The 16,781-nt window shown below is 34.1% G+C and overlaps 1 protein-coding gene across 1 annotated transcript in view; it reads right to left on the bottom strand.

Annotated features, from left to right (window-relative positions):
* LOC129222532 (nose resistant to fluoxetine protein 6-like) overlaps positions 1-4,637 on the bottom strand; it is a 67,527-nt gene extending 62,890 nt beyond the window's left edge. The window contains exon 1 of the mRNA XM_054857044.1: positions 3,763-4,637. Within this exon, the coding sequence (XP_054713019.1) occupies positions 3,763-4,135 (373 nt within the window). The 5' untranslated portion in view covers positions 4,136-4,637. The remainder of the gene's footprint in view (positions 1-3,762) is intronic.
* Between the last annotated feature and the right edge of the window lie 12,144 nt (positions 4,638-16,781).

Here is a 16,781-nt window from a genome sequence, read left to right as displayed (position 1 = left end):
TTCTGGTTGAAATTTGGAAGAAATGTGAATCCATATGTAAACAGGCTTTGGTTCTATTTTGAGGCCGATCGCTCCAAGAGGTGTTGATTTTTTTTTTTTTTTTTGCGAATAAAAATATTTTTATTAATGCAACAATAAGAAAGATAAATCGTAATAGATTGTCGTCTGCGTATTTCTCGTGATTTTAATTGATGGAAATGATAGGAAATATTATCTCAATGATTTAAAATTTTTAACTGTTGCCATCTTATGTTTGTTAACAAATAAAATATTTGTAATTCATTCAAGCAAGGCTTTTAAAATAACTTTCAATTTTCGCTCTTTGCTTTGCTTTTGCAATAATTCAGACATTGGGTCAAGTTTTTGCATGTGTAATTTTGTTTTTGTTGGGAATATTGCTTCCTCGTCAAGCATGGGGAGGGATCAGAAAAAAAAAAAAAAAAGAAAAATATAGAAGAAAGTTTTGTGATGGCCACAACATACTAGTTTTATTTTAATCGTGATTAAAATCATGATTTAAATCAAGTGGTTTTTAAAAAAAAATCATTGATTTAATTCCATTCATTTTAATCAAGAGATTTTTTAAACAAAATCATTGATTAAAATCAGTTGATTTTATTTTATAAATTAATTTTGCATTTTTAGAATGTGTGGCTCTAACTTTAACAATACTGCATTATACACTGTTTGACATTAAAAATGCAACACCAAGAAGGAGCAGTCAGAAAGTGATGAAATTTGGAAAAAAGACAGAGACAGCAAGGAATAATAAATGATCTTAATTTCCAAATGATAGGCAGAATACAGAGCGAGAACGGCGCTGGCTCAGTAAGAATGTAGGACCACTGTGGACAGCAATACACGAAGAAACACATCTAGGCATAGAGTCAATAAGGATGATGTCCGGAGGGATGGCTTTCCATTCCCTTTCAACCATTTGCCACAGTTCGTCTTCTGAACGATGCAGGGACAGAGTCTGCAAACGGCGTCCAATCACATCCCACACATGTTCGATTGGTGACAGGTCAGGAGAGTATGGTGGCCAGGGAAGCATGTTGGCAGATGCAAGCACTGTGTGGTCGAGCGTTATCCTGCTGAAAAATTGCATTAGGTAGGCCTTGAAGGTAAGGGATTGCCCCCGACCGCAGCACATTATACAAGTATCGTTGGGCCGTCATAGTGCCTAGAATACGAACTAGAGTTGATATGGAATTGTACGTAATTGCGCTCCAAACCATTATGCCATGTTGTCGTGCAGTGGCACATTCCAGTTACTGCCAGATTAGATCTGTCTCCACGTTGACGCCACACACGTATGCGGCGACTATCACTGGATAAACAGAAGTGGGATTCATCTGAGAGCTCGACATTTCGACATTCTATCATTTATGTCGCTTTAGTCTGGCACCATACTAAATGTTGCTGTCTAATTTTCATAGGGAGTGTTTTCCCTATGGATGAGGGAGGGGAAGGGGCGAAAACACCCCACGGAGGTTTTCTTTATGCAAACCCAGTTTACATCGGGTTTTTGCAAAAATTTTGCAGACAGGTCCTTCGATGGTCAAGAACTCATTTAGAGGGTAGTTTTCATTCGCAATGGGGGCCACCCTCCCTCCCACAGGGGAGTTCTTTATACAAATCCAGTTTTCGTTGGATCTTTGCCAAATTTGGCACAGCAGTTCTTTGATGGTCAGGAATTATCATAGGGGTTTTCGTCTACCTATAAGGAAAGGGGGGAGAGAGTGAATACACCCCACAAGGGGTTTTCCTTATGCAAATCCAGTTTTTTTCGAATTTTTTTCCAAACATGGAGCAGCGGTCCTTTGATGCTCAGGAATTCACTTTTTTTTCATCAAAATGGGATGTATGGGGACCACCTTGGGGGGTTTCGCCAGAAAATGCAGAATGATTACGAAAAAGTCCAATGATGTCTAAATCTAAATGTTGAGTCATAAAATTGTGCTTTCTACAAATTGACGAGAAATGTTTGTGCTATTTTTTTTCTTTCTTTTTTAAACCTGATCGTTAATTATGCGTCACTAGACAAAACTTTTATTTTTGAAGTAGACCATGCAACGTTGGGTAATGCAGCTAGTGACAGATAAATCAAAAGCATATTTCAAAGTTTTGTGGGCTTAATGGGTGTATGGTGTGATAGTTTCCAAAATTTATAGCTGCATTCTTTAAAGATTTATTATTAGTATTTTATTTAATGTTACTCAACTAAGAAGTAAAAAGTCTTAAAGCAAAAGCTATTAAATGACTAAAAATAAACTATTTAAGACATCAATACGAAATATACTTCAAAGTACATTCAAATAATTGAGACTGGTCAAATTGAAAGATTAAAACAAAATATTGAATTGAATAATTAAAACTTTTTCATTGCGAAGCACTTTTGTCATGCATTGAGCTATACCATTTGCACGCCCACCCTCCTCTCCAGGAAAGTTTTGAATTAGAGAAATAATTGCATTTATTATAGTTGGAAATGTTTTTTTTCAATCCTTTGCACCCCCCCCCCTCCAAATTTTGAGGATATATCGAAAATATCGATTTTTGGAGAGCGATATATCGCGGTATTAAAATTCTGATATCGCCCAGTCCTAGTCTCCACTAATATCTAAAATGTTCAAGAACTTTAGCATTTTATAATAACAGAAATAATTTTTGAAATGACAACAAAATGTTACAATGGTAATTTTTAAAAATTGTTTATGTTACTATATGCTTAAATCCTCAGAGGTAACTTTTTCCTGACTGCAATAGACAACATGTGTTGTTACATACTTAAAATATTACAATATAGGTACAGCTAAAAACAAAAAACTTTTCTCCATTTCACTTTGAGCTATATTCCCCTGCATTGGAAAATAAATCTGCAACAAAAAATGAAAGCTCAAATATCGCCACCATGAGCAAGAATTACGAAAAAGGTAATTTAGAAAAAAGAAAAGATTCATTTAACTTCCGTGTGTTCAATGTGCATTTTATCTATATCCAGAGCAGAGGTGGATTCAGTTTAGCATTTGAGGGGGGGGGGGGGAGCAATTGGGCCCTGTTGAAGAATATGGTATGTTGGGTACAAAAAATCAGCAAGGAATAAAGCCCATAGCAAGGCACAAACTTTTTAAATTAATTTCAGAACCAATGAAAGGAAGCATTTATTTCAAATATTTTCTAATAATTAATAAATCAAAAAGATTACAGAAAACACTTACACTTTAACTCATAAATTATTAGAACACAATAATATATTTGTAAATTTGCATGATATCTTACCCTACATCCATCCAACTTGTATTAAATTATTAAATTATAATCACATGCAATAATGATGCGTACTGATAATATTATCAATGGATTAAGGGCTCTTGATTTTTTTTGGGGATTTAAATATTGGGCCCCTAGCTAGTTCAGAGCAGTGCTTCTAGTCATATTTTTGGATTCATAAATTACTGAAACGATCAAAATGTAAAAATACAAAAAAAAAAAAAAAAAGAGAGAAAGATTTATTTTTTCTCAAGATAAAAAAATAAATAAATGAATAAACAAACAAAATGTGCTAGGTAAATATTTAACATTGCAATGCCTAATAACACTTATTAATTCCAATGTAAATAAACTGCTATGAGAGTTTTACTTTTTTTAAATTTAAATACTTTTGATGTCATTAACAAGTTTTCATTGGCAAATTTTGAGTGAAGTCATTTTTAAATTTAATTGCATCAAAGCACATATATGATAAGAACATTTACTTACATTTCAACACCCATGGATTACTGGAAAGGTTCTTCAAACTCTGTTCAGTATACAAAAGGTCAAAAAAACATTTGGTAAAAGCACTTTCAGCAACAAAAATTTCCTTTAAAATGTTTTCAATATCATCAAAGCCGTTTTCAAATAAATTATTTGAAACAGAAATTTCATTGCTCGGATCGTTTAGTAATGATGACTGATAAATGCTTTTTTCAATGTTATTTACAAGCTCAATTAAATCATAGTGTCGCGAAATTTTATCTTCACTCCCAAAAGTATTTAAAGTAACTTCTGCCAAACTGGGAACATAAAAAGAAGTTACAAATAAGCTTAGGAGAACCAATTGCATTTTCAAAACCATTGTTGTACAAAACATAATTCGAGATACATTAAAACCGAAACATATTCCAGGGATTGTGAATGAAGAATGAACGATTAAATTAGAAAGAGTTAAATGTGATGATTATGTTACATTATTAGAGAAAATAAAATATACTAGATTACATGCTTTGTTGCAACGAAATCATATGATGTCAATACGTAATACGTCTTTCTTTCCTTTTTCCCTGGTGATAAACAAACATCTTTTCTTTCAATTCCATCCTTGATAACCTTTTGTTCCTACAGATACAATGAACTGTTTTGTTAGATAGCATTGTGATGTGATTACGCATTGCCGTTTCATTCAGTTCCTCTTAATCTATTAGTTGACGATCCTATCACAAAAGTCTCAGAGAATGCGTACAACATTTCATTTAATACAATTATGAAAAATGAAGCGGTGTACAAAATAGCAGACGACCTCTGGGACATAATGCATACAGCTTTAATATTGGAGCGGTACAGCGGTTGTCTTCTATGTTGATTAAAAGGAAAGAAGATGATAATTAAAACTAATGAACTAACAATTAGAGTAGCGTACGTAAGCAAACAATTATAAATCGGAAATTTTCAAAAAGCGAGGTCTGATTCTGGCGTTTGGGGTTATGCGTTAATGCATACATTCCATTTCATTAGACGCCAAGGCGCAGATAAGAGATTGAAAACTGAGTCCCTACTCTCCAGTACACATAGTTCAGATGATGCAATTCATTATTCGCACCACATACTTAGTATTTTTTGTAAAAATATATTCCTACTTCTAAGGTTTACAAAGACGACTTATAAAAGACCTAATACTAACGTTAAAAGACTTCCATTTTGAAAATTGGAAACAGAAAGTAACTACAGGTAGCGCTATTAATCAGATAAAAACGAAACCAGCTTGTCTGCTACAAAGTACTAAGCTACGGTACTAAGCTAGTACTTCAAATTGTTTTTAGTGGTCTTCTTTCCTTGTTTTGATATTTTGTGCTTGGTTTGTGAGGATGTGATTATTCTTAATGCATTAACTGTTCATAAATTGTAGATTTTTTTTTTTTTTCAATATTTTGATTCGTAGTAATGTTGCACGTCTATTCTTTGACTCTTTACTACAATCATTTCATATTTTTTTCCATTTCTAATCTTAACTTTCATCTATTATTGTCTATTATCTTCCCTTTGTCACTGTTGGTGTTATTTCTACCAGTGTTTCTTTCAAACTTTTTACTTTGGGGGAGGGGGGGGGGGGGGCAAGGACGTATTTAAGGGGGCGGGGCACTTTAAAGAGTTCGGAGGAGTCATGGGCGTATTTAAGAGTGGGAGCAAATTTACAGAAACAAATATTCGTTGAATTACTCCTTTTGAAGCTGAAATTTGTTTCATTAGATTGTCTTACAATTCCTAAAATTGACAATAACATGTAATAAAGTAAAAAATGCAAATAGTGAAGAAGAATAACTCTCACCAAGTTTCACAAGAAAAATGATTAAAATGTTAATCATTTAATAAAATAAAAATTGCAAATAGTGAAGAAAAATAACTCTCACCAAGTTTCACAAGAAAAAAAGACAAGGAAAATGATTAGAGCTTGTATTATGTGCACTAAAAATTCAGGAAGATACGCATGCATATATATGCTAATACTTAAAATATTCACTAAAAGCTAAAAAAAATGTGCACTAAAAATGTGATTATGTATGCACATATGCAAAAAACGATTTTGTGATACGTATGTGCAAAAATAAATAACTAATTAAATAAATAAATAAAATTAAGTAAAAGTAAAACTAAGTTTTTAAAAAAAGAAATTAAATTAGTTTGAATTCTGTCATTTTAAATTCCAATTATGTATTTTGCAATCACGAGTTGTGACAGGGCCCTACTCATTGGAGTTATCGTTTCTAGAAACGGTTCCTTTCCCCCCAAGCTTGCCCCTCCTCCAGGGCGATTACGTGGGTATAGTTGTGTGTACATAGGCGCGCATGCATGCATGTGTAGGTTTGTGTGTGTGCGGACACCTGTGTGTATGCAGGTAGGCGTTGTGTATATTTGAGTGAGTGTGAGTGTGTGTGTACAGGACATGGACGTCTCCAACCAGGAAAAGCGGATTCCGACGTGCCTGCAGAGGCCGGTGGAGGGTGGTGCTGCAGAGGTCCCTGGTTCAAGCTGAAAAAGGAACCACAACGCCAAGGACGGTCAAGTGAGAACAATAAGCTATCGTGATTGCTCAAAAAAAACCTAGGGTTTTAAAAATTAAAATATTTTTAATTTTTTGAATTGAAAAAATGGATAATACTATTATTAAATTTGTACATAAGTTATTAATTGTCAAATAAGCACTCATGAGAAACTTTCTAAGAGTTTAATTGTCAAATAAGCATGCATGAGAAACTTTCTAAGAGTTATTTCTTTTACTTGAAATTTAAAAAAAAATGCTATGAGGGTAATGTAATGAAACCCTAAATTAGTTTCAATTTAGGATTTCGATTATATCATAAACAGAGGCGTATGTAAGGACTATTTATTATTAAGTAGATAGAGATTTTTATTTCAGAAAACATATCATTTATGGAAGTTTATTATTTTTTTAAACAACTTCATTAAATTTAGTTTTAATAAAGCTGTCAAGCTACGAAATCTTGGAGAATGATTTCTGGACACCCTTGTAAATTAAATACTGGAGTTCATTCTTTTATACAATTTTTAAAGCAAATAGTACAATATTATCACAAGTGATCATTGCAAATAAATGTTTGAACTAAAAAAAGAAGAAATATTAAAAAGCATAAACTTCATTCAAAATAATTTGTTTTTGATTCTGATTGCAAAGATTATCACTAAAGACAGTAAAACCTTCTGTAGGAGACTAAAACAAGTTCACACATTAGAGGGCTTCAAGTTCTAAAATGATCATGCAATACATCTGTTATTCAGAGAAAATTCACGTAGATCTTCAAAATTTTTCTAAATGGCTAAAAGTTTTGTTGGCCTGAAAACTGGGATTACATAAAGGGGGGGGGGGGTAGTAAAAGATGCTGAATTTTCAGAAATTTCTTTTGAAAAGAATACATTGATGACACCATGTTATTTGTCATATAAAAGAGAAATGAACATTGGTACTATATGCATTTCTATTACAACCCGCCAAGGATAACTCACAGCCCAATATCCATTTCCCTCCAAACAATGATCCTTATCCAGGAACTTTTGATTTCCAACGAGATGTACCATGACTCCATGAGTGCTCACAGAATGAGAGTAAAGGTCCTAAGGTTCCTATACGAACCTCACCAATATACTGTAAGAGTTAACAATAGATAGGTAATTGATAACATAGATCCAACCACCTCATACCTACAACAACAGAAATAAGTGAACAACAAACGAAAGAGGATAATAAAAAGTGGGAAACATATCTTGTTCGTTAATAAATTGCACGTATATGTTCAGGCATCCAGGGAAAAAAATGTGCTTTTGGCAGTTTGTTGACAGCAAGAGACTTTTAATCGACAGTGACAAAATGGAGGCCACAGAGGCCGATACCCCTCCCCCCACAGGATGTTAAAATTCAGAATTTTCTATAACTTCCTTTTTTTTTAAATCTTTACATAGTAAAGATAGGGGGGCACTGCCTCTCCCCCCCCCCCCCCGAGAGATGCCTGAAAGAAACAGATTTCTTCACCGGAAGATTGCCTATTATTATTTGCACTGATTGAGCTACTTGTTTTCGTGCCGATAAATATCAAGTTTCTTTTTAAACTGTAGCTAGAACTTGTATCATAGCAGATCGTAGTAATTTAGCAATATATACTACTCAGGGTCAGTTTCCCTGAGTGGTTTATGTTGCAAAACATTTTCCTATGTCACATTGTCACACTTGGATGAATAGGATGATTGTAAGTAGTATGAGTGACAAGACAAGTTTTCTTGTAATGCCTTTTTCATATTTATCAGAAAGATTAACGGTTAAACAAGAGTTTCTACAAATATAACAGCTTGAAAGCTTTTCATCTTCATTCAATAAGTTAAAATACTTGAATGCCATTTCTTTCCTTTGCTTAAAAGTTTAACACAACGAGCAATCGCCATCTTTTCCTCTTAAAAACTCTCGCCAGAGGGCGTGTTGTTTACTTTCAGTCTCCAATCATCTGAGGAGTGCTCCCAATTCTCCTCCTTTAACGCCATCTCAACTAATCGTTTAAAATTGCATTTTTCGAACTTTATTATTAGAATACTTTCCACTCTCTGAGCCATATCCAAATAACACCAAAGATGACCTACAATCGTGTTTTTGAGAATTCAATTTTGAAAACATTCCTGGTCATCACCTGAGATCGACCAAAATTCTATTTCTCGGACTTCACTTCCAAAACGTTTTCAGTCACAATCGCCATTTTGTTGACCGTCTAAATTTCTGTCTCACCCCAGACGACCAAACAATTCCAAAAGAGATCTGTGAGAAATCCACTGGATAAAGTAAAGGCATCCGAATGCTTTCTTGTACAACGGAATGAACAAATTCACATTCACTTGCAGGAAATGTCTTAAAATTAATCCTTTCTTCTTTTAAGTTGCTCTGATACTGCTCTCAGTCATTCCACGTACTTGCATGCTGAGACATCATTGTGCTGACATTGCATATGCAGTGGCGTCGCTACAGGGGGGCACCCTGTCTATTTTTCAACCTACATACCCAGGATTAAGTTCATATTGTCAATACTTAAACATTAGCGACTTCCTCTTATACCAAAAAAAAACTGAAACCTATTATCTTTCTCTGTGTTTGAGTACGTTTGAAATAATTAAGGTTGCTATCAATGTCATGCATACCCGTACTTTTTTGACATCTTGAAGGCCTGCGCACATAGCTCGAGGGCAAGTTATATAAATTTTGTTTTTAGATTCTGTCTTTTGTGCATTATCCCACTTGAAATTTAGTTGTAACACAAGTAGTTGTTTCTAAAAATTGTATGCATTTCATGTTCACCTCAATTATTAAAACTTTTTTTTGTTTGCAGGGGCGGGGGGGGGGGGGGGCACCACAAACTACCGCCCCTGGTGTCACCCATGCTAGGTAGGCCATTGGCATATGCACCACTTTTCTATTGATGTTATCTATTGATGTTCAGCTTTTTTGTTGTACTGGTCAGAAAAATTTCATGGTTCCACATTAAAAAATGCAATTATTGCTTCAGTTTTTCACATTAGTGAAAAATACCATTAAAAGTATATCAGCTCAAATCTGGTTGATTTCATTGTATATATTTTCATTACTTATTTTTGCCGCCCTCTGCTCGCTAACTCTCACCGACCCCAGAAGAGTGCTTCCCAATCTTATTTGATTTGCATGGATCAATTCGAAAGAATCAAATTGAAAGACGATACACAAATTCTATTTTGAAACAAATTGAAAATCCCCCCTCCCTCCGGTAGAAAATAGAATTTAAGCGCAGACAGTGGCGGATCTAGCCATTAGCCAATCATTTTAGAAGAATTGAGAAATTTTGATAAATTCTCTTTTTTATTTTTTTGAAATTTTATTTTTTCTGCCTCTACCCATCTATTTTATATCAAATTTTAACTCAATAAATCCCCAGAAATTAGGCTGAATTTATAAAACTTAAGTTTGAAACCAAAAAAAATATTTCACGTGCAATTTATTGCTTTGAAGAAGAAGATATAAAAGTTATAAAGCAAGGGTGCCCATCAGAGCCGGCCTTAAGCCGATTAGAGCAAAAGAGTCCAATGGGGCCCCGCGCCAGCAGGGGCCCCGCTCTAATTTTTTTTCCTCGCAAAAATAAATAAGAAAATAAAAAGTTCAAATGAACTTAACTGATAATAATTATAATATACTTAACTGATATTTAAGCTGGGGGATATGGAGCTCCTTTCAGTGTGATTAAGGGAGTAGGGGGAGTTCCCTGAGACTTTTAGCATCCCTATTAAAGTAAGCAAATATCTGTCCCTACAAACCTGAAAATAGTAGCATCAGATAAATTTCCAGAAGAAAAAAATAAAACATACAGCCAGTAGAACATTTTTAAATCCATATCTAAGGTCGTATCCTATAACTTTTGGTCAAGAGAAAGGAACTAGGTAGTGAGGAACCAAAGTACAAATTTTAATGATTATCAACAATTAATACGGGCCCCTTATCCCAGGATCTTACTATCACATTGGCAATGCAGAAACTTACCCCCCGAGATTCCGAAATTTCAGGAATCTCCAAAGCCATCTTTTTAATTTATTTCATTTATATATTTACTTTTATTATTTTTTTACTTTCTTTATTTGTGCTGATAAAAAATCTTATAACTCATCAGTAATGACAATTGTTTAATGCACAATTAACACCAACATAGGTGCAATTTTGAAAAATAAACAAACAAAAGATATTTCAAATACTGCGTGCTTTTATTAGCGTAAAACATCTCCATAACAATTCTACAAAGCAAATTGCCATTAATCTTCTAACGTTTCTACATATAGCCTGGAAATAGGTTTTTAAGTCTTCAAGTCCAAAAAATTTCTTGGGGCAGCCACCAAACCCTGACATATCTCCTAACGTGACTGAAGATGCGTTTTTAAAATTCAATTTCAAAAAATTCCGGAGGAATCAAATGCCCACCCTTACCTGAACTTTATCACAAAATAACTGACTAAAATTACATCATTCAGTTTCAATTTTAAAAGATTTTCAAGGAAGGAAAATGCATAAATTTCACCATTCTCCTCCCCTTTTTCTCCTCTAACGTCTCCAAAGCAGGGGCGTGCACATAAATTGTGGGGCCGTCACAAATGACTTTTCTGGGCCTCCCTTTTATATTGTTTACCCCTATATTTCACCCCTAGTTTAAAAAATATTGGGCCTCTTTCAGGCTCGGGCCCGGGCCAAAAGGTGTCCCATCTCTTGCCCCTCCCCCCCCCCCCCCCGTGCATGCCCCTGCTCCAAAGGCAGCCTAAAATAGTGTTTTTAAGATTTAAATTTCAAAATATTTTCTGGTAAAGGTCTCTGAAATTTTTTTCCTAATTAATGACCCCTTTCTTTACAATAAGTACAATAGCTTAAAATTTCCTTTTTAGAAAATACTACTTCGAGAGATCCCTCGAACCCATCTTTCTCATGGATAGCATAAAATTGATTTTAATTTCGAAAAAAATTAAGGGAAGAATCTCTTCCCTTTTCCTCCATCGTTTCCTAACAGAGCCCAAAATGGAGTTTTTAACACTTCAATATGGAAAAACTTTCGAAGAGTCACTGAATCCCCTAACGTCACCAACGATAGTCTAAAATTGCGCCTTCAAGCCCTCGATATGAAATCACCAAATTCCTTTTTCATCTCCATTTTCATCAACATCACCTTGGGACTAAAATTTCGGAAAAAAAATTCTGAGAGGAGCCCTTAATTTCCTATTATTACCAAAATTATTCTAAACTTAGCTTAAATTTTAAAAATAATTCGGTAGGCGGGGAACCTCCGCCTTACTCCTTTCCCTTCATTTTACACAGAATTGTCCAAATTTGCGATTTTAGATGTCAGCTTTGAAGACTCTTCCGGGGACCGTGGGTGGTCTATATGACCTCTAACGCCCCTCCCCCCCCCCAACCTTGTCTCCGTACCAAAACTGCTTTTTTTAAACTTCAATTTCGAAAAATTTCCCTAGATGAGCTCCTCTGTTCCCTGCAATTCCGTTACACTTCTGACATCCCAAAGACGACTGATTTTTTGCATGTAGTCTAAAATTCCTTTTTTAGAACTGATAAATTTTGGGGCATTTTCTTTTTCCGTCTAAGCTGTAAATTGCGTAGGCGGCTCGTACGAGAGGGGGGGGGGGAGGCAACCGCCCGCTCACTGCCAATGGTGAAGGGAACTGCACCCTCACTTCTCATTTTCTCAAAATTGCACAATAATGATCGATACAAAAAATGATCTTTTATGTGTGGATTGATTTATTCCACGAAAATAAAATTCCAACTAAATGGACTTTTCTAGTGTTATTTCATGATAATCGAACTTTGAATTGGAAGAAGAATGTCTACGGCGGCCATCCGTCCTGGTTTTGTCCATATTCCACATTTTTTTGAATTAATTTAATCAGTCATGTTAAAATCCCACAATATCGTGCAATTTTACAAAAAAAAAAGAGCAAGAAATCAGCAGGAGGGGCGTCGTTTTCTAACACCCACACTTCTTTTCACCCCCCCCCCTTTTCTCGTGTACCAAACGCATGTGATTGAGCATAAATATTCTCAGGGCTATTTTTCTTACGTTCTTAAAATTTACACTTATTTTTTTTTTGGTCATTCATTCATTCATTTCTTTAATAATGAAAAAAAAAAAATCAAACGTGATGTAGAAATTTGAAGGACGACGGACAATTGCGGCAGTTTCGAATCCTTGAATGAATCAGAAAAATTGGTCGGCACTTCTGGAATTTGTATCACCGTTCTGTAAAGGGCCCCGCCAGATTTTTCCAATCGGGCCCTGCATCTGCTAAGGCCGGCTCTGGTGTCCATATAGGGGGGCAAGGGCGGGCTCAAGCCTCCCCTAGAAATGAGAATTTCCTTGCTTTTAGTGCTTTTTTCTTTGCAAAAATGTATAAAAATTACTTTTCCAGCTGTTAATGAATGAGTTATTAAAAATGGCAAATTTTAATATCTCTTATCTGTACTGAAATCAATTTCCATGGGGAAAATATTCTGCTAAACCACAGGGAAAATTTTTGAGCTCCCCTTTAAAATTTTGCATATGAGCTCCCTTGGTTATAAGTCCTAAAAACTCAATTTTATACTGTCCTTGATTACGTCAGAGAAAGGATCGAGGTGGGGAAGATCCATGAGGAAAATATTTCAAAATTCAAATCTTAAACATAGTTTTAGATCTTACGTAACAAAGAAAAGAGGGTCAAGGGTCCTGGACACTTTATAAATTGAAATTTAAAATTGCAATTTTTGGTAACTTTGATGAAAAGGGGATTGAGGTTCCCTCCGGATTTTTTTCAAAAAATACAGTCAAAAATACATGCAAAAAAATCTCTTATGAAATTATTTTTAGACTATCTTTGGGGGGGAAAAAAATTGGTGGCTCTCTCAGGAATAAAGACTGGGTAAGCAACTTGTCGCAGTTTCTTTAGCGAAAGGTATACTCTGAGGTTAGCAGCACTTGCAGACTGTCGAATTAGTTAAAGTTGGCATCAAGAAACGATGAAAAACACTACATCGTGCTTGAAAACGCTTGGCGGGGAAATGTAGAGCAAAATAACTTCTTTGCAAAGTTTCACTATTTTTGCATAGCAACTCTGCAAAATGCAATGCAGTTTGTAAACTTAAAGTTTATATCAAATGATAATTCCAAACCCCCTAGAAGAAAAAAGTTTTAAAGAAAAAACCGCATGACAAATACTAAAGGAAAATTTGACTCCCCGGTTGAAAACTGAATCTAAATCAAATACCCAACCCAACTTATATAAAACTAGCAGTACCCGCACAGCGATGCCTGTGCTAAAAATTTAATGGAAGTCCGTTGAAATAAAAAAATTGATGCCCCCTCTCCCTCTGATGTGAAAAGATCATTTTTCTTTGTATAAAATGCGTACACACCTTTTCAAAAAAAAAAAAAAAATTAAAAGTTTTTTTTTGAATTTATAACTTTTTGTCAAATCATTAAATTAGATCTACAGTTGCTTAAAAACTATTTAGCGAGTGAAGCAATTTTTACTGCAATTTGAAATATTTCGCCAAATAAACAAAAAAAGATATCAAAAAATATCTTTCAAAAGTAAAAATAATTCCGCAATTCTATTGCTTATCCCCAAACTCGTCCAGCAACCACGCCATCATAATCCATCCAACAAAAAAAAAACATCCCGTGGAACATTCAAAAATCATCGTCAGAAAAAAAAGAAGAAAATGTCGTACATTTCATTTGGATAAAAACAAATCAAAAGTTTATTTTCTTTCAAAACAAATTGCCGAAACAATGAATTACATTTATGGTTGCTTTAAAACAATAATCCTCGACTGAATTGCTCAGCGCCTGACGGGTCAAGCGACCATGCTACCGGAACAAAGCCCTTGTGCAAGTGAAACGGATGTTTTTTCTTTGGGAATAATAAATGTTTTACCAAACAAACAAAAAAGTATAAAACCACATTAACAGTAGCTTTCAAATCTTTATATATTAAGAACTGCGTTGCGCGGCTTTGCCCGGTCTACCTTGAGAATGAAAATTGTGACAAGTGACATATATTCAACAATTATGCTTAAATAAAAGGAAAAAAAAAACACCATGCAAAATTACCCTTCCTAACAATGATGACAGATATTAAAATACTTTTAAGAAAGTAAAATATGAAAGATGGATTTTAAAAGTGTAACCATGGAAACACAAAATAAAATAAGTTTAAGAAATTAAGGAGAGAAACAATGGATTCAAAAAGTGTAACCGTGGAAACGCGAAAATAAAATGGTTGACAACCTGAAACAAAATGACATTTTTAGAACTTGATTTAAAAACGCTTGTAACTTTTTTTCCTTTGAAGATAGAAACTAAGTTTTTTGACCATAGGTCGAGAGAGATCTGGAGTAAAAAATGTCGCCTTTTCCAATGGTATCACAAAGAAAACTGTGGGACAATTCTTTCACTTTTTATTGATAGATTTCATGAAGAAAGTAGAGCCTAAATTTCAGCTAAGCCTTAAAAAAGTTAGAGTCAAAAACGCAAATTACTCCCGCCGTAATTAAGTTAGAGCATTCAAACAAATTGTTTAGAACACAGAAAATTCTACCCTTTTCAACGATATATAATATTAATATGTGCAAGTAATTTTTACTCCCATATTCAGGAATTTATGTGAAATTTGGGCCTAAATTGGAATAAAAAAAGAACTATTTATCGGATTTTTTCGAATTATAGCCTATGTCACTTAGTAAGAAAGCATCTTTCATATAGTGAAGGAATTTTTCAAATAGGTGCAGTGGTTCTGGAGATTACTTCGAACATATAAACACACAAAAATCTGCCCTCTCTTTTTATAATATTAGTATAGATGATCATTCTGCACCCCTATAAGAAAAATCTACATTGCAAATACAGGAAAACAAAAAAGAAAATAAATAAAAAGCTATCGTTTGAGAAAAGAAAAAACAATTTTCAGCTGGACTTTTCAAAAGCGTTTTCAAATTCGTGATCAGAAAAAAGAAAAAAAGACTTTTTTTTTGAGTTAAAATGCGCAATAAACATATCAGAAAGAGATCCTTAGTTAACCTTTCTGAACAAAACCTTACTGAATGAAAATTTTGCATTTTGCATAGTATAATGTGAATTGATTTCAGCCTTGAAAATTGACAAAACTAGAAACTCTTATATCTCCTGTTCTAATTCGGAACTCCAGCGCTCGAATACGCTACCTTGCGGTGATTTACAAAACTGCAAATGAAACTGAAACATTGCCACGTTGCGTTCCACGTTTGTCTGTTGACGTAAACACAGGCAGTTTGTTCTGAGTATTTATTAACGCAATCGATGTGTCTTAGTTTGCTTTCAGCTACAGAAATTAATTCGTCCCTTAGTAGTATTCTCGAGCTTCTCAAAATAATGTTAGTTTTCATTATTTCCTTAATAATTGGTGAAAGCGAAAATTCTGGATTAACAAACTTGGATAACGTTATGCAAGGTAAAAATTTTTATTGTTTTGTATGAATTTGTAAGAATATGGGTTTTTTTTTAATCTTAAATTAATTAAACTTACCATATTTTACAGCAGCATTTAGTTGGAATGGACAGTATGCAAAATATTTTCTTGAATATATTATCGTAGAACAAAATGAATAACCGAGAAACTTTATTCCTTTTATTCTCAGCTGAAAGGTTTCGCCAAATTTGTTTAGGGTTATAGTTTTGGTATAGTGCGAGCAAAGTAGCCTTGGCGAGATTTCGCGTTTTTAGTTAAACCATTTTTAATTTTTATCATGAGTGGAATAAAATGGTAGTAAGATTACAGAATTCGATAAGTGAAAAGAAATAATGGTCAATCAACTGAAAAGAAAACTACCACCATATATCCGTGAGAATTTTGTTGATGATTTGCATAACATGACACAATTGAATCGTAACTCAGAAATTAGAAGAATCGAAACAGAAAATTTTTAAATTAACCGATTCGGGAATTCGAGAGTAATAACTCGGCTACAAATGGAAAACAATAAGCGCTAGCCAAGCAAGGCAAAAAAGTATCATCTTCTTTCGATAACAATTTGTAATGTCATATTGAATTTTCTAGCATTAATTGTTATTCTTGTCAGGCCACAATTATTATTTAGTTTTATCAAGAATTGATAAATATTGAATTCAACATCGTGGAAATAGCTGCTTAGAACTACGAACTACGTAATTTGCATTAATCTTTGACGTTTAGTAATGCTTCTTGAATTCTCATTTCTTTCTACGTGGGCCAGAATATCCACAAGACTTTGAAAATTAATTTAAAAAGAATAAAGCGAAAAAATCATACGTACGAACAAAAATCACAACACTTTTAGCATTGTCTTCGTTACCATGTGCGTTTGTTTTGGTTTTTAAGTCCGCCATTAGACAGTGACTTCAGTGCCCCCTATAGTTCGTTGGAGTTGCGAATTAAATGAGAAAAATGGAGCAAAC

Source organism: Uloborus diversus, chromosome 5 (assembly GCF_026930045.1).
Source record: "Uloborus diversus isolate 005 chromosome 5, Udiv.v.3.1, whole genome shotgun sequence".
In the NCBI taxonomy this organism is placed as follows: Eukaryota; Metazoa; Arthropoda; class Arachnida; order Araneae; family Uloboridae; genus Uloborus; species Uloborus diversus.
The sequence above is the reverse complement of the archived record's forward strand: the minus strand, read 5'-3'. Positions and strand labels throughout refer to the sequence as shown.